Below are 22595 nucleotides of genomic sequence, written 5' to 3'. Positions count from 1 at the left end.
GCTGGGACAGCCACCTCCCTGGGGTCCCCATGACCACCTGCCCGCGGCTCCAGCAGGGTGGGGGGGACAGGGCCATGTTTGGGGGACAGGGACACAGGGAGGCTCCAGGGACATGTCTGGGGGACGAGGGTGACGGGGAGGAGGAAGGGTTGTGTCCTGGGGTGACAGAGGAGGCTCGAGGGACTTATTTGGGAGAACTTGGGGGATGAGAGGGATGAAGGGCTGTGTTTGGGGGTGACAGGAGGATGAAAAGCTGTGTTTGGGAGAAACAGAGAGGCTCAGGGGCCACGTTCGGGGAAGGCGGGGAGGCTGCAGCGCTGTGTCAGGGGGAGGCGGGTGACAGGAGGAGGCTCAAGGGCTGCGTTCGGTAGCGACCGGGCGGCTCAAGGCCCGCGTCAGGGGGCAGGGGCTGGCTGGAAGCCGACTGCCCGACAGCACCGAGGCAACCGCGGCCGCTCCGCGGTCCCTCAGCCCCCCAGCCCCGCCGCCCCCTCAACCCCCTCAGCTCCGCCGGGCCCCCCCCGCGGCGGCCCCGCTCCGCCCGGCGGCGCTGCGCAGGCGCGGCCCCTGGGCGCGGGATGGCGGCGGCGGCCGTGCCGGTGGCGGCGGCGGCGGCGGCAGCGGCGGGCTCGGAGCCGGCGGGGCCGGGGGAGGAGGCGGGCGCGGGGCCGCAGTGCCCGGGGCCGGCCCGCCTGGCCCGCCTGCCGCTGGCGCGGGTGAAGGCGCTGGTGAAGGCGGACCCGGACGTCACCCTGGCCAGCCAGGAGGCCGTCTTCGTCCTGGCGCGGGCCACGGTGAGGCGCGGCGGCGGCGCGGGTCCCTCGGCGGGGAGCCTCGGCCGGGAGGCCCGGCCCGGCCCGGCCCGGCCCGCCGGGGCCCCCCGTGGGCCCGAGGTTGCCGGTGGAGCGGCAGTTTGCTCTCCTAGCCGGCGTTTTGCTTCCCCGAGGCAGTTCTGAGCCTGTTCGGGCTCGGCGTCCAGTTGGCCGTGGCTGCAGGTTGAGGGCTTGTGGTGTGCAGGTGGGAGCAATGTGTGACAGGGTTGTTCCCATCACCTTTGTAAGGTGTCTCCCTTTACACAGGCGAGGGTTGATGGTCGGATAGCTTTGGCATCACGCTCCCTTGCAGTAACTCCTAGGGCTGCTGCTGGGTATCCGCCTCCGACAGCTGAGGCATCCTCGGCATGGCACGCGAGGGCTGTGTCCCAGAAGGTGCCCTGGGAGCAGCTGACGCACGTCTGGTCTCAGACATGTTCAGAGGAGACAGAGGTTGGGCTAGGTGCTCTCGGAGGTCTCTTCCAACCTAGATGATTCTGTGGTTCTGTCTCTGCCCTGCACAGCCTTCTTTCCTCTGTTACTTCTCATGCGCATCACTACCCAATAATTTAATTTGTGGTTTTCAGAGCTATTTATTGGAAAGGGGATGTTTTAGGATGGCAATTTTGGTTTCTTCTAAAATTCTGTAGGACCTTTCACATTTTCCTTGTTGCACAGATGTTCTTTCTTCCCTTTCCCATTCTCCGTGTGAAACTCTCGTGTTTTTGCTTTGCAGGAGTTGTTTGTTGAAACCATAGCCAAAGATGCTTATGTGTACGCTCAGCAAGGAAAAAGAAAAACTCTGCAGAGAAAAGATCTGGGTATGAGGCCACGTTTAGTACTGTCATTAGCAAAGGGTTGGTAAGAGGGAGGATTTTTCTACCTGTCCTGGTGTGATGAAACAGTTGTAGGAACAACTTATTTCTCCAAAGATGAAAGAGAAATCTCCTACCAAATATTATATGCTAGTAATTTCACACACCACCTCCAAAACAAATAAACCTCTTTGAAATTGGTCACTGTACTGTGATGCAAATTCAAATGCTGCTATTTGAAGTAAACACAAATACGGAGTCAGCTTTATCTATGTTAATTGTTTTCACTTTGCTTTGCAGATAATGCTATTGAAGCTATTGATGAATTTGCTTTTTTGGAAGGTGAGTTTCTGCTTGGTTTCAGTTGGTTTCAATATTTTCTGGAGTCCCCTTCTTGAGAGAGAAAGAACGTAATAATTTGCAGAGCCCCTCTGGGGCCCATCTTTAATAGTTAGTAGTGTAACTCATCTATGTCCCTCTCCCCCCTCAGAGAGGTGAAACGCAAATCAAGTTGTCCTGGAGATACGTACAATACTTTTTAGTTAAATTTGGTCTTACTTCTATGTGATTCATTTATTAAACTAAGTTACTGCATATTCCATTGGCAGTTTCTAAACAAGTTTCAGTTGTTCATATAACTGCCTTTCTGTTTCCTTTCTGATTTCCAAGACTGTTTTTTTGTTTTCATTTTTAGGTACTTTGGACTGAGCTGGCCAGAGATGGAGCTCTCTGGAGAAACAGACTGCAGAGATGGATGTGGGGTGGAAAACAGGACACTGAGAGTTCGAAAGTAGTTCCTAGAATTGAGACACTGAAATGGCAACCATAATGTTTTGTATAAAGTTTAAGTTGTTGTAAGTTCTTTATTTAAAATATGTATTTTTTCATAAATATTTTGTACGTCACTCAACCGTGCCCTGTTGCTGCAATGCAGACTGCTCTCCAGTTCGGTTGTGGCACACAGCAGCTGCTCCAGGTACTCTGCAGCACCACGAAGCTGTGAATGGAGAGTGGATTAGCTTAGATGCCAAGGCATGGTGATTTTTTTAATGGAAACATATTTTTCTTTGTATATGTTTGTTTCTTGGCCAACATTAAATTTTTTGTTGTTGTTGAATAGCTGTCCTGATTCCTCCTCTGTGCTGCTGTGATGAAGGTCTTGTTTCTATAGCACTAGCGTAGTCTGGAAAGGATGCCTTCTAATGGTGTTCTGCTTTTGCTCATCATTTCCTCAATGCATCTGTTACAGTTAAGCCCAGCTCTCCTCCAGGAACTACGTATGAGCTCCAGGGAAACTCTTTGGTTTGTTCATGGAAGCTTCCATAAACTGTGATCCCTGCACCTGCAAGTGATCTGAGTCAAAAAAAAAAAAAAATCCAATTTTGAATGCATGAATGACATCTGCCATGTTATGCTGCCACTGCTCTTCTCCTTTGCTCTCATTCCTGAATCTGGCAAAAGAATTACCCTGGGAATTGGATCTCGTCCCTGCCAACTGGACTTGGCAAGTAGGTGCAGAGATCCTAACCTCTGTAATTGAGAACCGCATGCAGCAAGTGTTCAGGATGCATCGCTGCCTTTGCGCCGTGTGTCTGTGAGAGTCTCTTGCAGCATGCAAGCACTGTTGGTGCTTCTCATGTTTCCAGGACTCAGGAGACTGTTACTTTCCTTTGTGTTTAACAAGTTAGAAAGAAGATGCTCCAGGGGTCAGTCACACTGAAGGGAGGCAAAAATAGTCATGGATCTCTCCTTGTGGTCATGGGAGACACACTGTCCTTGCTAGTGTCCTAGTGTGTCGCTGTCTGTTATCAAAGACCAGTTTTGGTCTCAATTTTGGTGTTGCAGAGTGACAAAGGTGGGTTATCTCTAGATAAAAAGCCCATTGAATACGATGAATGAGGATGAAGGATACACATCTTTTTCGAATGAGGGGACTTAAAAGTGACTCTGAGTTACCACAAACTTAATTAGTTTGAAAGCAATAGTAAGAACAAAGACCCCCAAGGGAGCTTCCCTAGGCAGTGGGCAAGCCCAGTTGCTCTCAAGAAACACTTTGAAGTTTGCTTGAAGCCCGATCCCGGTCGGCTTTGTGGGAGAGATGCCATCACTGTCCGGGCTGCCTGCATGTTTGTTCAGATCACAATCTGGCAATGTTTGCCAGCAGTATGCAAACCCATTTGTCCCCAAGCTGTTCACCTTCTCGCCTGCTGAGGGAGGGCTGGTATAAGTATCTGGGATGCTGAGCCCTTCTTGTGTTTCCTAAAGTGCAGTATGCAGGACCTGCTAGCTGTAGTGTTCTTGGCGGGACTTTCACATGGTCCCATCTTTGCCAGTAAGTTCCTTTTTCCTTCTCGTTTTCTTTGGTGCGGATTTGGGCTCTTGTGTAGGAGAGAAAAGGGCTTGTACTGGTGTGTGGTGCGAAGCCACGTGCGGGCTTTGTACGTGATGTTTCTGTGTGGGCATGGAGTGTGTTTTCTACTACGCTTCACTGTCTGAACACCATCAGGGATTGTCTCCACTCAACAAATAATACAGGAGTTGCCTCTGAGGAAGCTGCTGTGCATAAGTGTTTGGGGAGTTTAGAGCCCAGGAGCTGCTTTGTGCTGTCTTTCAGGTGAAATTGTTCCTCTGATCCTAGCTCACATTGCAGTAACGCAGAAGTAGAAGAGAGCAGGGAATGGGTATACGAAGGTAAAACTGCTAAACACAGCCTTTTTTTTTTGATTAATTAATTAGATAGGGCATTTAGTCCAACTAGCCAACTCTTAGAGGTCAGATGGGTCATGTCCATTTATAACTACTCTAAAACTCTTCCTTACACTGAAGCCATTTGCTTCAAGGCAGCAGGTGGCTGGAGCCGTGTGCTTGGAGCTCAGTGCTTCCTCCTGGCTTAGGCAGGTGAATTATGACTGGCGCAATGCTGAGCTTGGTGGTTTGTGATTACAGGTGCCGGAGCCATCAGCAGAGAGGGCGAGCAAGGGAACCTGTTTGAAGAGAGGGGCTGCTGCCAGAGGCAACACCATTTCCTCCACGTGGGGCGTGGTGAGTTCCCTCTTCACCCACAGGACATGTGTACCCTTCAAGCATCCCCGCTCAAGTCCCACCTGTCTTCCCTGGGGTGTTTCTTTATGTTGAAATTATCCTAGTGACTTTTCCCTCAGGGGGTTAAGGACAGAAATATTCAGGGGACTCCACACCCAGATAACCCAACACCTAAAACAAGTTTTGTGGAATAGGAACTGGAGAGTAGCCTGGCCACTAGGTCTGTTCATCTGCACGCAATAGGTTTCATATTCTGTACAAATGTGCTGCACCATGACCGAGATCTGTGTCAGGAAGTATGGGTGAATTCTGTGTTTGAAACATTTGGGTACTGTGTAAGTTCAGGACTACTGCAGACTTTTGGTTCTCAGGTTTAATATTGGCAGGGGAATCGGTGAGGCAATGGGGTGTCCTGGCTTTAATGTGCAGAGAAAGTAGGAAGGAGGTCCATTAGTTCACCAGAGGAAAGTCTGTGGCCTTCAAGAGTGGCTGTTAGTCTCAGTTCCCCTTGCAGCCCCTAAGGCTACATAAAATATGCTTCAGTCAATATTAGCACAGATGCGTGAAAATGGATTTAAACTGTATGTCCAAAAGTCTGAGGTTTCTTTAATCAGATTTGTTTGGTCTTTTTTTTTTTTCAATGTGTAAGAGCAGTAGTCATACAGATTTAACCTTTAGTGTTTGCAAAACATCTGAGGTTGTTATGTGAACAGTAGAAATTATAAAATGATCGTAGCCAAATAGTAAGGAATAATCCTTTTATCACTCTTGTTTCACAGATGTCTCTGGCAGCCCTGTAAGCGTGGATGTTGGGAAGTGCAGGTCTACCTGCCCATCCCAGCCTATCAGCTCCCACCACCCTGGCCTCCTGGGGCTCTCCAGACACACTTCCATGCTTGATTTTCTTAGAAGTAAGAAGGTGAGAAATGTGTCTTTGTGACCCCAATGGCGGGAGCAGTTGGTTCTGCATGAAGGTCACGCACTGGTGCCTGGGGCTCTGATTTCGTACATGTTTTCAAATACCTGGCACACGCTCTAAGTTACTGTCTTCTGCATTGCAGTAAACTAGTTACTGAGCCTCTTGTCCTCCTCAGCCACCAAGCAGTGGAATATGCAGGGCAGACAAACAGAAACTCTATGAGATACCCTATGGCAGAGGATGGGCTGGAGTTCGGCTGGGTGCAGAGCAGGGCCATCACAGTACCTGCTTGGGTGCTCCAGGCAGTGTCCAAGTGTATTTCTGACCTCCCTGAGACCAGCAGCAAGACCAACTCTTTCAGCCACATCTGCTCGGCACAAGAGCTGGTGTCTGCTCAGAGCGGTCGGAGGCCCTTTGCTGCCTGGGTGAGCAAAATTGGCCTTTGAGCTGCTTATGCCACTGCCTTACCTTGTGCCATGTGTCACTCCTAGAAGGGACTAGAAGGAGCATCCCCAAACACACAGGCTGCGGTGCTTTCTTTATCCCAGGAGACTGAAGTTGCTTAATGTCCCATCTCCATCCTGTCTGGCAGCAGGATAGCTAACCCTGCAGAGGGAATGGGAACAAGATCAGCAGGCACTGCACCTGCCTGTACTGTGCGTGTTCACCTTGGGGTCTGTAACTGTGAAAAGTTTTGTCACTGCCTGTCACCACTGTGGCTCTGCTGCCTCAGCACCTTCCAGCCCAGCAGGTCCACATTCGCTCCCCAGAGCTGCCGTCATGCTCATCCTCCGCATCAGGAGCCTGGAGGGAAAGTGGGGCTGCTTCAGCCATTGCCGCTCAGCTGGTTGTAGCAGAGCTTTGGGGAAGAAACAACTTTGCTCTGAATGTCATTGCAAAGGGCAGCAGCACAGCAACACAGTGCTGCCGTGCTGGGATAAAGGGGTAAAAGCTGAGTCAGTTCCAGGTCAGGGGAGGTTTTTATCAGGGAGCTGGTGCGAGCTGCTCTTAAAAGTGAATCTGCCCCTTACTCCATTCTGTGCAGCTACAGGTCGGGCACCCCGAGGTTCCAGGAGCACCACGTTCCTGCCCGCCAGGGTCCCGCTGCGAGCCAGCCCGCATCCACGTGGAGCGGCTCCTGCTCCTGGAAGGCGATCGGGAGGTGGAGGTGGTCGACGGCTGTCACTGCAGCGCATGGCCCGAGGAGTGTCTCCGTCTCCCAGCTCTGAAAACGTTCTTTCCGGACTCTCCCTGGGAGGTCACGGTTGACGTGGGGAGATGCTCTGAGCCGACCTACAGTGCAGGTATGGGGATGGTGGAGGGCCCCTCTTCCACCAGGAAAACAGGGACGAGCCCTGCTGTGTGGTCAGCATGCTTTTCCGCAATGTCAGAGCTTACAGCAAGGTCCATCAGCACCCAAGTCTGCCACGCAGAGCCTCTGATTTACAGGGGGAGGGGACTGTATTTTGAGCTTGGTTTTTCCTTTCCATTCTGTTGCTGTGCCCTTACAGCGCAGGTCCGAAAGTGCAGTGAGAATCCCTTCCCCTATGCATGCTGTGAGGGTGGGAGTACAACTACTTTATGGTCCAAAGAAGTGCGCTCTAATGATGGACTGTAGACTTGAAGGGACCTTGGGAGTCTCTGCTCCAAAGGAAGCTTCAAAAGCTTGCTTCAAAGCAAGAAAAACAGTGTGATGATTAAAAACTGTAATACTGAACACTTAGAAATGGAGTTTCCTTTTTGACATTCTGAAATGCACTTTCATCTTGGCACCAGTGAACTACGCTCATGTTTCAAAAATCATTTGGAAATGGAAATTCCAAACTAAATCATTCCAAACAAGTCAAAACCTTCCACTGGGATAAAGGTGAGTCAGTCCATTTTGAACTAGTGGGCTGTCTCGCAAGTTCACACATAAAAGAGCGTCACGTCAGTGGAGATGAACTGGTCCTTTTTTATCAGGATGAAAAGTCATACTGAAATGCTTCCACAACTCCTTGATAAAAATCAGTTCTCTCTGAATTTGTTGAAGTTGTTTAATTGCCATTTTGGCATGTAAAACCATCCAATTAAAACCTTCCAGGCAGCTCTTGTGGCAGGGCTGCACAGCAGCCACTAGAGAGGGATAGAGATTGATGCGAGTCCTAATGTCAGCTAGGAAGGCAGCCAAGGGGCCTGATCCAGAGGGGGTGGGGAAGCCAGGTGGGTGGCCAAGAAGCCGAAATCCAGAAGGGCTCTGCTTGTGGATGAAGACGATAATTATTCTTCCGTCCTTTGTCATCCTTCCTAAAGGAGGGATCTGTGAAGAGGGGCACTGTGGTCCCACAGCCTTGTGTAATCTGGCAACAAGACACAGCAAGTGGATCATTAGGCAGCGTGAAGTGCTTTTTTCCAGGGGTGGGAGAATGAGCACAGACATTTACTTCCTAAATGTGTGACTGGAAGGTGCTGGACAGTGGCAGTTGTCCCCAGGGTTGCTAATGGATGGTGGCTCATTCAGTGATAACGGCCCAGGACTGGGAAATGTGGACTCGCCCTCAGCTTTGCCTCTGCCCCAGGGCAGGTCTCGGCACTTTCCTTCTCGATTTCCCCCTGTAAAGACAGGCTGAGGTTTTCAGCGTTGTGTTACAGACTGGCAGCAGCAGAGGAGGGGGGTCCTGGAGAAGGGTGTTAAAATCTCACCCAAAAACGCTGGTTCCCAGAAATCAGTTGTGATCTTGTGTTCCCCTCAAAGCATCCCAGAGACCTGCGGTCAGAAACTGCTGTTCGCTCCCCCAAAAACACAGTTGCATCCTGGACAAAGAAATGTCCTCCAGCAGCTGATGGAGAAGTAGCTGGGAGGGGGTAGGAAACTCTTACAGCCATTTTAGAGCTTGGAACCAGATGCAAACCCTGCAGAACCTGCACCCACAGGGTACGGGGCAAGACAGCTGCTTAGAGACAAAAGCCCAAGAATGACCCCTGTGTCAAGTTAGCCATCCTTCACTGCCTGTAGCTCATGAAATGGAAATTTTAATTCTAATTTACTTGGTGAGGGAGAGAAAAGCTGGGATGTTCAGCAAATAAACTCCTTTTTTTTTTTTTTCTCAGAAGATACATTCAAACTGAGCTCCATGGGACAGTCTGTGCCGGTGTCCTTTAAGCCGGACGTTTGTTGTTTCCTGGAGGAGCCTCTCCCTCCTCTCAAGCTGCAGGGCCCATGCTGCAGGGACAGAGGGACGGGGATGCTGCGTCCCATGGGGGACCCACGGGGGAAACAGCAGTGAAGACGCAGGCTTGCAGCCTGTCTGCCCGAACCCCTCTTTGCCTGCTCTCTGCAACATGAGCGCTGTGGGCATCCTTAAAAATCACACTAGGCATATCAAACTGAAACAATCTTTTTTTTTTTTTTTTTTTTTTTTTTGCACTGGGCATTTTCCATTGAATTAGGGCTTGAATACGGAAAGAAAAGGCGAAGCAGGACTCAACCTGCATCTGCAGGGGGTGAGTTTGGCCCCTTCCCCTCCTGTGGCCAAGCAGGCCGAGAGCAGCTGCAAATATTTTGGGGGGAAGCTGAGTATTTTTGTTTCAGGGAGCTGGGAAGCAACTGGTCTGTCTGAAAGGCTCTGGGGGAGGTGGGCACCGGGGGGGATACGAACCAGCCGTCAGCCTCACAGCAAAACCCCATCCTGGGCCGTGCTAGGAGGAAGGCGGCGGGATGCAGGGATCGCTCCAGGGCAATGCGTGAGGGAGGCGGCGGTGGCAGCAGGCTTGCACGGAGCAGGGAGTTACCGAAGCAGCCAGGTGGCTCGTGGAGTGGCTTTGAGTGCTGGCTGGGTGGGCGTCCGTGAGCACGTCTGTCGTGGGGGTGGGCAACAGCAGGAGATGAGCTGATGTGCTGTTGTGTATTTCCTCGGGAACAGGAGGACTTTGCAGCACAGGTGTCTGCAAGAGAGACGGTGGCACTGGGCTGGCCAGGGGCTGGTGGGGTCAGGGGCTTGTGCTGGGCACAGCAGCCCAGCCAAATCCAGAGGAAGCTGAATGAGTAAATTCAAATAATGCTCCCCAGCTCCCTGGCGTGAGAGGATGTCTCTGGAAAAAGCTCTGCCATGAATATTTTATGTTCAAAGTCCTTCTTTCCTGAAGATAAAAAGTAATAGCTCATGCTGCCTCCCCAGGGATGTGGCTTTCGCAGGATTCACAACTTCTACCCAGAATGAACTGTCTTTGCCCTGTGCTCTGAAGCTGAGAGGGAGGAACAAAATCTGTAGCTGAAGCCCCGAGCTGGTGAAAGAACGAGCCCTAAAATCCTGGCTGGGGCCCCTCACATGGAAAACCAGCACTTCCCGTGCTAGGGGCTGGATGCCAGAACCACACAGCAGACGCACAGCAAGGATGCTGCAGTTGTGATGGCCTCAGACAGCCCCAGATTAAATTGCCTTCTTGTTTCCTTGCAGGTAGCCTTTTCTGCATGCCCACAAAGTTCAGCACTGCTCTGGTCAAAAATCCACGTGGTGGGGAGGTGGTTCAGACGCTGGAGAGCTGCGAAATGAAGGAGAAATGCTATCGTGTTTCCCAAGTGGAATATTATTATGAAATTGTGCACAGCTCCACAGGACACAGGGAGAAACGGCTCAAGGTTGGTCCCTGCAGCTCGGTCTCCCCTGCCATGGGCTCAGCGCTGCTGCTCTGTGGGGTTTAAATAACCCCAGGCTGCTCTGCCGTGGGCAGCTTCTCCCAGGAGAGTTAAGCACAGCCTGGCCACAAGCTGTAGTGGTAAAAATCTGACACTTCCTTTATCCTTTGCCACTAATTCATTTATACATCGGTGCCATAAAGTAACAAACAGGTTTTTTTTTGGGGGGGGTGAGGATTTCTTTAAACACTAATTAAGGGAATAGTGAGTTATTTATGTGAAAATTATGTGAAATTGTTAAGTATGTCTTAAGCTCAGTTCAACAGACTCGACTTCAGCATAGCTTTTGTGCATAGGTAACCACGATGCAATAATAATAATGTGCCCCCAAAATACTTCTCCCTGTGAGCTTTGCCTCCCTGCTGCCCTTTTGCACAGGGGTGTGTATTCAGCTTGGGGGTGGAGGGCGGGCACAGGGATGCACGGCCAGTCCCCCGGAGTGTCCCCTGCGAGGTGCGGTGGGGGATTTTCATGCCTTTGTTTTGCAAATCTTTGCAGGAAATTGATGTGGGAAGGTGCTTGGGCAGCTGCTCCTCGGGGGATCCCTGCTTGCTTAGGTAAGCACAGCTGCCAGGGTCTGGCCCCTCATGGGCACACCGCACACATCCAGGGGCAGGTTCGAGCTGCCTCTGTTCCCACTGCCCTCCAAAGGGTCCCAGGGCAGGGCCTAGGGGTAACACCGGAGCAGATTTGGGGTCGCACCTGCAGCTCACCCGTGTCTAATCATGTAGGGACAAAGCTGAAACAGAGCAGTGTTTGCAGTGATGCTACAGCAGCTCTGTTGCTTTGAGGGAGAAAGAATAACCTGCTGATGACAACGCTGAATTCAGCCATCAGGCAGCTGGTTGTAGAGCTTGTGGTCCCCCACAACAGCAGAGGAAGATGGGGAGAAGATCCTGACAAAGGCCTTCTCTGGCCTGGAATGTGCCATTGCCGTTCCCTGCCTGTGATTCCTGCAGGGTGGAGGAAGGAGGAGGAGGAGAAGGAGAGGATGGGGAGGCTCAGACGGTTGTTTCAGGCCAGGAGGGCAGCACTTTGTGTTGCTTTCAGAGACAAAATGTGTCAAATGCATAGGGAAACAAATCAACCCACAAAGAAAAAAAATCCTTGCTTTGCACGGGCAGAGAGGGAGGAGGCAGCCTGCTGAGTTACGCCAGAAGTAAGGAACAGAGGCAGAGCCTCCCTGGTCTGGGCATCTCCCCTTTTCCAGGTGATGGAAGGCAGGAACCTGGGGCCTGAGGGGCGGGCAGGGAATGTACTTGGTTTGTCTCTAACTGCAGGGAGTCACAAGGTGGAGAGAAATGTCTGGTCTGGGCAGAAGCTGCCTCTAGCCGCTGTGCCCCTCACCGCTATGACGTACACATGTTCAGGAGCCATCGAGACCGCATTCGCACCGTCGTGGCCATCCAGCAGTGCAAGTGCAGGGGGTAGCTGGGCTGGGGACCTGCAGGTGGGGTTCCTGCAGGACCCCTGCCAGACTGTCTGTAGTATATGTAAATGAGAGAAGGCTATTTTATCAATGAAAGCTATTTTAAACAGCGTTTGCATAAATGAACCCTCCACAAAATGTTTTGCAGCTTGTAAAATAAACATCATGGGCAATTTGCAGCTCCTTGGGGCTCCGTTGTGCAGCTCCCCAGCCCCTCGGTCTGCCCAAACATCCCGGGACGATGCGGTGTGCGGAGGGATGGATGTGGCTGTCTGGCACTGGGACCACACAGGGCCGGCTGCTCCCATCCGCGAAATGTGGAGCAGGAATTGGGTGGGAGAGGGAATCGGGAAGGTGGGCATGTTGGGGTGGAGGTGTCCCCTTGGCAGGAAGCCCCGCCGCTGCAGCTAGCGAGCAGGGAAGGGAAAGGAAAGGATCCACAGGATGTGAATAGTTTCCTTTGTTGATTAACCCAAGCCTGTCATTGCCTCCCCGTGTATTCTGGATAATTAACAGCCCTTTCACCATCAAAATGTGGGGTTAGGATAAATTACAGTTGCCAGCTGGCCAAGCAGCCTTTGGTTCTTCTTCTGGCGGCATTGGTCTGGAAGTGCTTCAGCCCTGCCAGCTGATGGACAGACACACGGACAGGTCCAGCTCTGCTCCTGCACCTTCCACTCTGCACCAAGCTGCTCACAGAACAAGCACCTGCGGGCCTCCTTCACAGGGATTTCCTGTGGGATTCACGGGTCACTATAAAACCTAACAGGCTTTTCTAATCCTGCTCCTTTCGTCTGGCTGGATGGTATTGTATAGTGCTAATTTTTCTGTTAAGTCATGTGGCATTAAAACAAACAGCAAATGTAAAGAATCCAAGTGTCCTGTGTCAACACGGTCACCTTCACCAACCTGGTTTCCCTCTGGTTAGGGAACGCAAGCAAGGAATTGGCTTTTATCCCATCATCCTGAACCTGTAGGGTTCTCATGGTATTTCAATAATACTGGGCACTCAAGAATTACCAGCAAATGCCTTTTAATCCTTGGGAAGGCAATTGGAGATACACACACACACACACACAATATGTGTATATATATATACACACACGCAAAGCTTAATTTCAGTTTGGATCCTGCGGTTGAGTTACTGCTGAGCACAGGCCCCACGCTGCTGCAGGAAGCCGCTGCCCCCAGGCCGGGTGGTTCCCTGCTGGCAGCCGCTTTGCGGCATCCTCCCTGCTCGTAGAGGCAGCGGGCAGCGGCGGGGGCACGAGCAGGCTGGGCTGCACGGCGTCCTGCAAACTGGGGGACCCCACCCCGCCCGTTTAGCAGGGATGAGGGATAGGGACACCTGCATGACACCGAGCCCCCCCTGCCATGCAGGGCGGCAGGAGCAGCTTGGGGACAGGAGGGGACACGTGCAACAGCCCTGGCTGTTCCTCTCCCTCTTTGCTTCCCCACACAAAGGTTCTCCTGTTTGTCCCATTAGTGCCATCATTAAAAACCAGTTAGTCTCCTACGGAGAGCAAACGCAGCTTGGCCAGCCCTGCTGAGGGGCCGTGCAGCCGGGACCTGTGTCTCCCTGGCGCTGTGGTGCAGCGCTCCCCTCCTGCTTGTGTACTGGAGCTAATTGGTGTAGGGTGCCCAGGAGCCCAGCTTTGCACCTTGTTAGCATGGCAATTAGCTCTCTTTGCCTTCCTGATTGCTCATGTGCATATTTGACTCCAATCCATCTTTCCAGCGAGTTATAAATGCGGTGCAGGGGAGGCAGGGGGGAGTCGAGCTGGGGCTGGGACGGCAGAGCCATGCTGGGGACCGTCCTGCTGCTGCTGGTGCTGGCACGGCCGGCGTGCCCGAGCCCGGCCAGCGCAGCAAGCCGGCGAGCTGAGGCGCTCAAGAGGCTGCTGGAAGTCTTTGGCATCGAAGACCCTCCGCCCCCCCCAGCTCACTTCAAGCAGCCGCCCCAGTACATGGTGGATCTGTTCAACACCGTGGCCAACGCTGACGGCGTTACCAAGAACCCCGACATCCTGGAGGGCAACACGGTCCGCAGCTTCTTGGATAAAAGTAAGGGGGGAGGCCCCCAGGGTGCTGGGGAGAGGGGGCTGCGGGAGGGGGCTGAGCGCTATTCCCCCACCCTCCCACCTGGCTCCGCTTCCCAACCTGTTCCTCCCTGTAGCTCATGGCGAGAAGATGCGGTTCCTTTTCGTCCTCTCCAGCGTGGCCAAGAATGAAAAGATCTTGACCGCGGAGCTGCATCTCTTCCGCCTCTGGCCAAAAGCCACCGACGGGCCCAAACGGCACCACTTCTGCCAGGTGAGGAGGGGGACGGGGACAGGATGGGGAGAGGGATATGGGGACACTCAGCCTGTGCTCAGGGATGCCACAGGTGCTTTCTCTCCATCTCCCTCCCTTTTCCCCAGTACCCGTGCCAAGGGTGTTTCCCCTTCAGACCCACGGGTGCTGATTGCCCTTTGCCTCCTTCCCCAGGTCAGCATCTACCAAATTCTGGACAAGACTGAACCGGACTCCCCCCAGGGGCAGAAGCTGCTGGCGTCCAGGCTCCTCTCACTGCAGGGCTCTGGCTGGGAGGTCTTTGCCATCACAGAGGCTGTGAGTACTTTTACGCTGAGTTGGGTGGCACAGAGGAAAAAAAAAACCACAAAAACAAGTGTTCTGCATGCTGCAGCTTCTTAAAGCTATTGCAGTCCCATCTGGGCTTGCAATGCAAGTTGCTGTCCACCCTCTTTCCAGCAACGCCGAGGCACGTAGCCTGTGGGGAGGGATGAGCTCTGGGTGGACGGATGCCCTGTCCCAGGCTGGTGTTCCACTGCTGGCCCCTGCTGCGTTCCCTGTGCCACGGCCCGGGAGCAGCACAGCCCCTTCCCATGGCTGCAGCTGCACCGCTGGTGGGGCGCCGGGTGTCCTGGTGTGGCGGGGGCACCTGTCACCTGCTGTGGGGACGCTGGAGCAACACCTGCCCCATCCCACAGCAGTGACGCTGGTTTTGCTTCTCCAGGTTCGCGACTGGACCGAAGATGAGAGTAGCAATCGGGGTTTGCTGGTGACAGTCCATGGCCTGGGCGGGAGCCCACTCGACTCCCCTGCTATACAGTTTGCGTCCAGCAGGGACCACCACGAGAGCAAGAAGCCCATGCTGGTCCTGTTCACCGATGACGGGCGCCGGGGAGCATCCCTGCCCACGGCGGACTTCCCAGGTAGGTCCTGCACACCCCAGCACAGCTCGGTGCCATGATACCTCGCCTGCAGGGTGCTCGGACTGCTCCTGTTCTCATCGGGTTAGCCTGAACACGGGTGCAGGCTTACAGATGTAAATTTGGGTTTTGTTCGCGCTAATCAGCTCCATCGTGGTGGCAGTCTGACCAAAGGGCAGCTGCAGACAGCGGGCACGGAGGGGTGGCCAGGGCTGCTGCTCTGCTTCCTCCTTCAGCTCAGGCTCATGCGATCATGCTAATGGAATCGTTTTCTCGTTTTGGGTAGATTTACAGCCTCAGGATCCTGTTCTTCCTGCCAAGATGACAGTGCCCAAGCTGAACGGGCCACGCAGCACACGCTCGCTGGACCGGCTCCAGCCCTGCCAGAGGCACCCCTTGTCCGTGGACTTCGAGGAGATCGGCTGGTCCGGGTGGATCATCTCGCCGCGGGGCTACAACGCCTACCACTGCAAAGGCTCCTGCCCCTTCCCGCTGGGCGAGAACATGCGGCCAACCAACCACGCCACCGTGCAGTCCATCATCAACGCCCTCAAGCTGAGTGAGGGTGTCAGCAGCCCCTGCTGCGTGCCGGACAAACTCCATTCCATCAACCTCCTCTACTTCGACGACGATGAGAACGTGGTCCTCAAGCAGTACGACGACATGGTGGCTGGGAGCTGTGGCTGCCACTGAGGCAGGAGGAGCAAATGGAGGCTGCTGCTGCTCCCTCTGGGAGCACCGGGAGGCGATGTGGAGATTTCCTCAGGCGGAGGAATCTCTCTGCAGGGGTCTGTCCTGCAAAAACCCACAGCGGTACCAAAGAGACCGGGCAGAGCAGAGCAAGGAGGTGCCTGGCTCTGCCCAGGAAGGCTCAGGGCTGAACTGAATAGACCCAAATGAGCCTACAGAGCTGGCAGCCCCGGGGGAGCGGCTCTGTTTCTGGGTGCCCCACGCAGGGTGTGCAGGTTTCCTTGCCTGCAAAGGCTTCCTGCAGGCTGTACTATATGTAAATAGCAAGAGCACTAATATATGACAGAAACTGCCTGTACAGTGTCCTGTAAATGTCTGTACATTGCTGCATTTTGTAAAATGAATTCAGAGGAGCTATTAAACGTGCTGTTCTCAGCGGGGTTTCTTCTGTGACCACTGCTTGTGACAATGCTGGCCGAGGGACAGCAAACACTCCGTGGGGCAGCAGGAGCAGAGAAATGACGATTCGGCTGCAGTTCAGCCTCTGGGGCAGTTTTGGTTGCTGATTTCTGTTCCTTGGACATGTTTCCCAGCCCAATGCCTTCAGGATCTGTCAGCCAGATGCCGTGGTGGGGGGATCCCTGCGGAGCAGGGGTGGGTGCTGGGGCTCAGGGCAGCTGCAGGCGTGCCCATCTTGCCTCCTCCCAACCGTTTCACTGCAGCATGAGCTTAACCAGGGCCCCAGACACCGGCACCCCCACCCCCAGCACCTCCAAGCTCAGCTTGCCAGTGACCAAGTCCCACCCCAGCAGGTAGGCACCAGTTTCCTCCCCGCTGCTTGCCCAAAAGCAGCACCCATGGCTGGCGGCCTTTCCCTGCCACCACCTGCTCCCAGCACCCGCCTGGGGCCCCTCTCCCCATCCCTCTTGGGAAGGGGGGGCGGGGGGGGGGTGTCCTCCCCCACGAGCCCATCAGGACGTGGTCACACACCCGAAACCAACCTGCAGCCAGGCTCACCTCCTCCTACCCGTGGGCAGGAGAGGGGGTCATGAGCCCCCAGGGAGATGTCCACTCCTTGCCCCCTGCCCAGCCAATTGCCCCAGCGGGACAAGGCTAAGTCCTGCTGCCCCGGCCGTGCACTCCGAGCAGCACAAGGCAGTTTCTGTATGGTCATAAATCTGTGCCGTACTTCAAGGGAAGAGCAAAGCACCTCCTCAGACATACTGGCGTGCTGAAAAGTGGGGGTAATTCAGCTCACTGCTCACCCCTGAGCACGAGCAGCTCACTCACTTAACACGAAGTGGCTGGCCGATGAACCATTCTGGCCTGGTTTATTAAAGGTCTGTTCCCGGGGATGCTCCGGTTGCCAGCTCCGCACCCCAGCGTGGCCAGCGCCCGCGGCTCCCAGCCCAGCAGCACCCGGAGCCCTTCCTGTGCCCCTGCGGCACCGCTGGGCGCTAGAAAGGGAAGCGGGCTCGGTGGGAAGGACACTGGGAAGTGCGGGGCTGGTGGTCAGTGGTGGCAGCGGGGGCCAGCTCTGCAGCACTCCGACAGCTTCCGCAGAACTCGCTCCTTGATGCGGAGCCTCCTGGAGAGCTTGAGGGAGAGGCTGGTCTCGTTCTCGTGGGCCTTCAGCTTGGCATAGTAGTCAGAAAACTTGTTGTAGAGGATGGAGATGGGCATGCCGTTGAGGATGATGCCAAAGGAGATGCAGCCAAACGCCACCATCCTGCCAAGCACCGTGTCAGGCACGGTGTCTCCATAGCCCACGGTGGAGAGGCTGACCTGGGAGAGGAATAGAAAGGACCGCTACGTGCCGTGCAGGCTCCACCTGGCAATGTGGGGACCCACCTTGCTCTTCCCCTGTGCAGGATCTGGGAATCACCCAGAACTGCTCTGCACCACGTTTGCAGCCAGCTCAGCTGTCCCCGCTCCAGCAGCCTGCATGGCCATGGCCTGGGGCCACGAGCCCCCCGTGCACCAGCTCCAGCACGGACTGCTGCACCCCCGGACTGCTGCACCCTCATGGCAAAGCCAGCTGGGCTCTTCCCCTGCCCTGCTCCTTCACCTCTCCCCGACCCACCCAGGGCCCTCTCCCTGCGGCTGGGGATGCTTTGGTGCAGGCTGCCGTGGGCTGGGGCAGGAGCTGGTATTTGAGCTTGGGTTTGCTTGGGAAAAGGAGCCTATGAAGCAGGGCTTGGGCTGCGGGGACGAGGGAAGGGATGACACCCTGCTGGCCCTGCTCCGTGCTGACAACTAGGTGCAGCAAGGATCTGGGGGATTCCCTTCCCCCAAGCTCCTTGGGGACAGCTGCAGACCAGGGCAGGGAAACAGCCCCAAGTGTCCATAAACCGGTGCCTGGTTCAGAAACCTGTTGCCTTCTCCCGCACTGGGGCAAATGCAGCCCTGGCCCAGACGGGAGGGAGCCACACGGGCGCGGGGATGCTTCATGCGAGGCAGCAGAGCAGGGTGCCCCGGCCAGGCAAGCAGCAGGGTGGGGGGCTGCACCCTGGGACCCTCACCCCGCTGTCAGTGACACTTGCTGAGGTTCTGAGCCCAGCCCCACGGGCTGCAGCCTGCCAGCCAGGTGGGCCCCATGATCCTGAGGAAGGTGCTGGACGAGGCCCCAGCTGCAGAGACCGGAGGCAAGCTCTCCTGCTCCCTCCTCCCCTTGCTGTGCATCTCTTCAAAAGCAGCAGGACATCACTGAGCTGAACTTTCTCAGCAGCCAGACTGTCTGTCGGAGCTTCCTGCCCCCAGGGAGCAGCGGCCCCGGCCCTTCCTGGCTGTAACCTGCCCAGTCCCACAGGGACGAAGCTTCCCGGATGCTCCTTTCAAGGGAAATGCAGGCACTGCCCAGAGACACACCCCAAGGAGCCGCATTGGGGTGAGGGGAGCAGAGCCATGGGCCACATCGAGAGCTGAGGCAGAAGGGTTTGGACTTTGCATGGAGAGACGCAGCCCAGGGTTGGGAGCAGCCATTCAGGAACCTCCCAGCATTAAAAAACCCAGATGGGCTGATTTTGTTAAGAGGCACTTCCTCCAGGAGGAAAGAATTTGAAGGAGGCAGCCTATGGTGGCCAAGGGGAATTAAAATAGCAGAAGTGATCGGAGGGATCATTTCCTCTGTATAGCAAAATCTCCTCACAACCCCTGGCTCTCCAGCGCTTTAGCTGCTCCTCACCCCTGAATTAATCCCGGTTTATTTTAGTGCTCGGCTCAGCAGAGCTGCTGGCTCTGCAGGCAGCGAACAAAGGCTCCTGTCCCCAGCGGCAGCACGCTCCGGTCTGTGTCCCCTCTCTGGACACAGGCTGAGGATGTGCCACCACGTTCCCCATGTTCCCCGGGTTCTCACGTGCAGCCCTGGGTCCCCCTCCTCAGCGCCACCAGCTCTGACCCTGCGCGTCCCCTTGTGTCCTGTGAGCTGCTTTGCTGCACGAGCTGCGGGGATGAGCGGTTCTCCCTGTGCCCGCAGAGCACGAACCGCAGCCACCCAGATGCTTGGGTTCCAGCTGCCACTGCGGGGAAAGCCCAGACCGAGCCATGTCCCCCTTGTCACTAATGCAGGCTACGTTAGTGCAGGCTCCGTCCCAACAACCCGCTCTAGCGCTGACTTTTGAGCCTCTGAGATTAGTCCAAATCTCTGATTCTTTTCCTCAAAGCATGCAGGGCTCTGTCTTGCCCATCACTACAAAGCAGTTGGGAAAGCGGGGCCCTTTCCTGCATCCTGGCCAGCGGTGGTGCCGAATCCCTGGAGCACCCAGGCAGCCCCTTCCCACAGAGCCACACCGCGCACCTCTCCGGAGGAGAGGCGCTCACACCTTACCGCTGCCCACCACCACGCGTAGGGGATACTGGTGAAGTTGGTGCCTGGCACGTCGTGTTCCACCGAGTGCATGAGGGCGGAGAAGGTGAAGACCCCCATGGCGATGAAGAGGAGGAGGCAGCAAACCTGCTGGTAGCACTGGCGAATGGTGAAGCCGAAAGCCCGGAGGCCGGTGGAGTGGCGTGCCAGCTTGAGGATGCGGAAGATCCTCATGAGCTTGATGAGCTTGAGGACCTTGCCCAGCTTGCTCACATTCTCCATCTGGTGCAGCTCCTCATGGTAAAGGGTGTCTCCTTCGTCCAGATTTTCGAAGAGGATCTGGATGTAGAATGGCAGAATGGCCACCAGGTCTACGGCATTGAGCGCCGCCCGCAAAAACTTCTTGAAGCTGGAGGAGGATATGAGCCGCATGAGGTACTCGGAAGTGAAGAAGATGGCACAGATCATCTCCAGCAGCTCCATCCACTTCTTCCCTGTCTTGTGTTTCATCTCCTCCACCGTGCTCAGTGTCATGCCCACAATGGAGATGAGCACAAAGAAGCTTGACATGACAGCAATGATCTTGGCTGGGACAGAAGAGTAAGGGTTCTCAATGAGGTTCCAGATCATCTTCCGAAACTGCCCCAAGCATTTGCCCTCAAACTGCTCTGCTGATTCCAGAGGCTCCAGTTCTGCCTCCAGCTCCTTCTGTATTTTCAGGTTCTCGCTGAGTTCATCTTGCTTTTCCTCAAACAGGATCCGGCAGCAGCGCTGGGAGTATTTCAGATGGATTCCCCAGTACTCGATTTCCTCCACGAAGTTACTGGGGCACATCTCGTCCATTATCCACAGGACCCCGCTGCGGTAGAAGTGGAAGATATAGTGGAAGATTGAAGGATCTCTGTCAAAGAAGTACTCGTTCTTCTGCACTGAGTAGTCGTCACAGAGCCGCAGCTTCTTCGTAGGGTCTGTGTAAATGGCCAGCTTCCCGAGCCTGGTGACGGGATATCGGGCTGCCACTTTGCACGCTATGTGGAACAACGTGCCGCCCACGTTGATGTTGAGGAAGTACTTGTTCCTTTGAACGGGCATCTCGCTTTTCTCCTGGTTTCCGTCTGTCACGTTCTGCATGGAGCTCCACTGCTTTACCAGGCTGTCCTGCGCAAAAGGGATGTGGACTTCCTCCTCCTCCAGTGTCCGGCAGCAGCCGCGGCGATCCCCAATCTTCAGCCCAGCAGAGAGACTCGCACGCCTCCTCTCCAGCTGCCTCATCGTGCCTGCCCCTCTGAAGCAGCGATTCCCGTTGCGGGCTGTGGGACAGCAGCTTCGGCTTCACGGGACCGCTCCCACCGGGCTTGGAGCTCAGAGGAGCAGCGGGGAGTTGCTGCCTGAGGGGCACCGGCCGGGTCACGGCGCCACGTGGCACCTGCCAGGTTCCCAAAGCCGATTGCTTATCAGATTGCGGTTTGCACCGTAGGAGCTGGAGGCAGCGAAGTGTCCGCTCCTTAAGACAATAATGAGATTGAAGCATTAACCCTTTACATAAGGAACTATTTCCAGCTCTGCTCTTCTCTTTTTCCTTATTCTCCTCGTTAGTCGTTTGTGTTTGGCACGTTGCCCCATTTCCAAGCACTGCATCCACTACAGCGAGCTGAAGTGAGAGCGTGAGCTTGCCTTGATTTGACACCGAACGCCTCCCTTGCCAGGGGCGCAACGGTGCAGACGCATGAGATTTGTATCAGCTTTGTATCCCCACAGCAGATGCTGCTCTTGGCATCAGTCCTTCATTAAGCACGAGCGTTAATGCAGCTACCCCTGCCCCGTCAGCTGTCATAGAAGCGGAACGGTCGCTACCTCCCAGCTCATTCCTCAACCCTCCCTGTGCAGATTTCGAGGTGAAGGCACCATCCGCCCTCCAGGCAGTGCCCACGTGGCCCCCAGTGTGGCAAGCTCCTCCTGCGCTGCTGCCCTGTGCCACTTGCCCATCACACCTGCCTTCAGCCCCGTTATTCCATCAGCAGGAGGGTGAACATGGAATGAGACACTGGAAAACAAAGTATGCAGCGAAAGGTCCCCCTAACCTTTAGGAACCAAAGAGAAGGAATTAATCCTTCGGATTTTAGGGTAAACGGGCGGCAAAGTTAACAGCAGTAGGTCCATCCTTCTGTCTTAGCCTGGCACACGACCCTACGTCAGCCCATGAAACACGCCGCACCCAGGAGGTGCGGTCGACAGCTCGACGTCCAGGTGTCGATCAGTGATGAGCAGTGTCCCTCGGGGGTCTGCACGGGGACCGGTGCTGGTCAATATCTCTGTCAGTGACAGACCAGCGTGTCTGCGGGTGACACCCAGCCGAGCGGTGCAGCTGACCCAGGAGGGAGGGATGCCGCCGAGGGACCTGGAGGGGCTGGAGCAGTGGGCCCACAGAGAATACCCTGGGTTGGAAGGGACTCACAAGGATCGTCTAATCCCCCTCCTGCCTTCACACAGGACCACCCAAAAATCAAACCCTATTGCTGAGAGCGTTGTCCAAATGCTTCCTGAACTCCAGGAACCTCAAGGGGGCCGAGTGCAAGGTGCTGCACCTGGGTCAGGACAATCCCAAACATCAGCAAAAAACATCATCCCAAACATCGCGGCTGACAAACGGACGGCGAGCAGCCCCGTGGAGAAGGGCTTGAGGGGACTGGTGGATGAAAAACGCAACATGAGCCAGCAGTGCGTGCTTGCAGCCCAGAAAGCCAGCCGTATCCTGGGCTGCATCTAAAGCAGCGTGGCCAGCAGGGCGAGGGAGGGGATTGTCCCCCTCTGCTCTGCTCTCATGAGACCCCACCGGGAGCCCTGCGTTCAGCTCTGGGGCCCCCAGCACAAGAAGGACAGGGACGTATTAGCATGAGTCCAGAGGAGGACCACCAAGATAATCAAGGGGCTGAAGCAGCTCTGCCATGAGGACACGCTGGGAGAGCAGGGGGTGCTCAGCCTGGAGAAGGCTCCGGGGAGACCTTACAGCAGCCTGCCAGTGCCTAAAGGGGCTGCAGGAAAGCTCTTTGTCAGGGGGTGTAGTGCCAGGACAAGGGGCGACGGATTTAAATTAAAAGAGGGTAGGTTTAGATGAGCTGTTGGGAAGAAATTCTTCCCCGAGGCCGGTGAAGCCCTGGCACAGGCTGCCCCAAGGAGCTGTGGGTGCCCCATCCCT

At 55.0% G+C, this 22595-nt stretch overlaps 4 protein-coding genes across 6 annotated transcripts; 3 read left to right on the top strand and 1 right to left on the bottom strand.

The window, feature by feature from the left end:
* The first annotated feature begins 563 nt into the window (after nucleotides 1-563).
* Nucleotides 564-2744, top strand: POLE4 (DNA polymerase epsilon 4, accessory subunit). The gene is made up of 4 exons (XM_080566291.1): nucleotides 564-794; nucleotides 1549-1633; nucleotides 1928-1969; nucleotides 2322-2744. The coding sequence occupies exons 1-4, from the start codon at nucleotides 579-581 to the stop codon at nucleotides 2333-2335; spliced, it is 357 nt and encodes a 118-aa protein (XP_080422417.1). The 5' UTR covers nucleotides 564-578; the 3' UTR covers nucleotides 2336-2744.
* Nucleotides 2745-2895: 151 nt separating this feature from the next.
* LOC308182145 (uncharacterized protein) lies at nucleotides 2896-12762 on the top strand. Of its 3 annotated transcripts, none has more exons than XR_013941681.1 (7): nucleotides 2896-3135; nucleotides 4574-4669; nucleotides 5449-5588; nucleotides 6634-6892; nucleotides 8679-9071; nucleotides 10025-10206; nucleotides 10762-11537. XR_013941681.1 is itself a non-coding variant. In XM_080566275.1 (7 exons), the coding sequence occupies exons 1-7, from the start codon at nucleotides 3018-3020 to the stop codon at nucleotides 11692-11694; spliced, it is 1005 nt and encodes a 334-aa protein (XP_080422401.1). In that variant the 5' UTR covers nucleotides 2896-3017; the 3' UTR covers nucleotides 11695-12753. The 3 variants fall into 3 exon arrangements, 2 of the variants coding, with proteins under 2 accessions (XP_080422401.1, XP_080422402.1); XM_080566275.1 differs by lacking the exon at nucleotides 8679-9071 and adding an exon at nucleotides 11544-12753 and having other exon boundaries at nucleotides 10762-10820; XM_080566276.1 differs by lacking the exons at nucleotides 2896-3135; nucleotides 8679-9071 and adding exons at nucleotides 3149-3959; nucleotides 11544-12762 and having other exon boundaries at nucleotides 10762-10820.
* A 40-nt stretch (nucleotides 12763-12802) lies between these two features.
* LOC308182142 (bone morphogenetic protein 2-like) lies at nucleotides 12803-16041 on the top strand. The gene is made up of 5 exons (XM_080566264.1): nucleotides 12803-13756; nucleotides 13869-14005; nucleotides 14180-14302; nucleotides 14709-14907; nucleotides 15191-16041. The coding sequence occupies exons 1-5, from the start codon at nucleotides 13441-13443 to the stop codon at nucleotides 15595-15597; spliced, it is 1182 nt and encodes a 393-aa protein (XP_080422390.1). The 5' UTR covers nucleotides 12803-13440; the 3' UTR covers nucleotides 15598-16041.
* Nucleotides 16042-17087: 1046 nt separating this feature from the next.
* On the bottom strand, nucleotides 17088-21344 carry LOC308182131 (potassium voltage-gated channel subfamily V member 2-like). Its single transcript, XM_080566240.1, has 2 exons — nucleotides 19421-21344; nucleotides 17088-17379 (listed from the first exon to the last, which is right to left on the bottom strand). Exons 1-2 carry the CDS (start codon nucleotides 20669-20671, stop codon nucleotides 17107-17109), a joined length of 1524 nt encoding a protein of 507 aa, XP_080422366.1. The 5' UTR covers nucleotides 20672-21344; the 3' UTR covers nucleotides 17088-17106.
* Between the last annotated feature and the right edge of the window lie 1251 nt (nucleotides 21345-22595).

The sequence above is a fragment of the Anser brachyrhynchus genome (assembly GCF_964034855.1).
Source record: "Anser brachyrhynchus genome assembly, chromosome: 23".
Taxonomy (NCBI): domain Eukaryota; kingdom Metazoa; phylum Chordata; class Aves; order Anseriformes; family Anatidae; genus Anser; species Anser brachyrhynchus.
The sequence above is the reverse complement of the archived record's forward strand: the minus strand, read 5'-3'. Positions and strand labels throughout refer to the sequence as shown.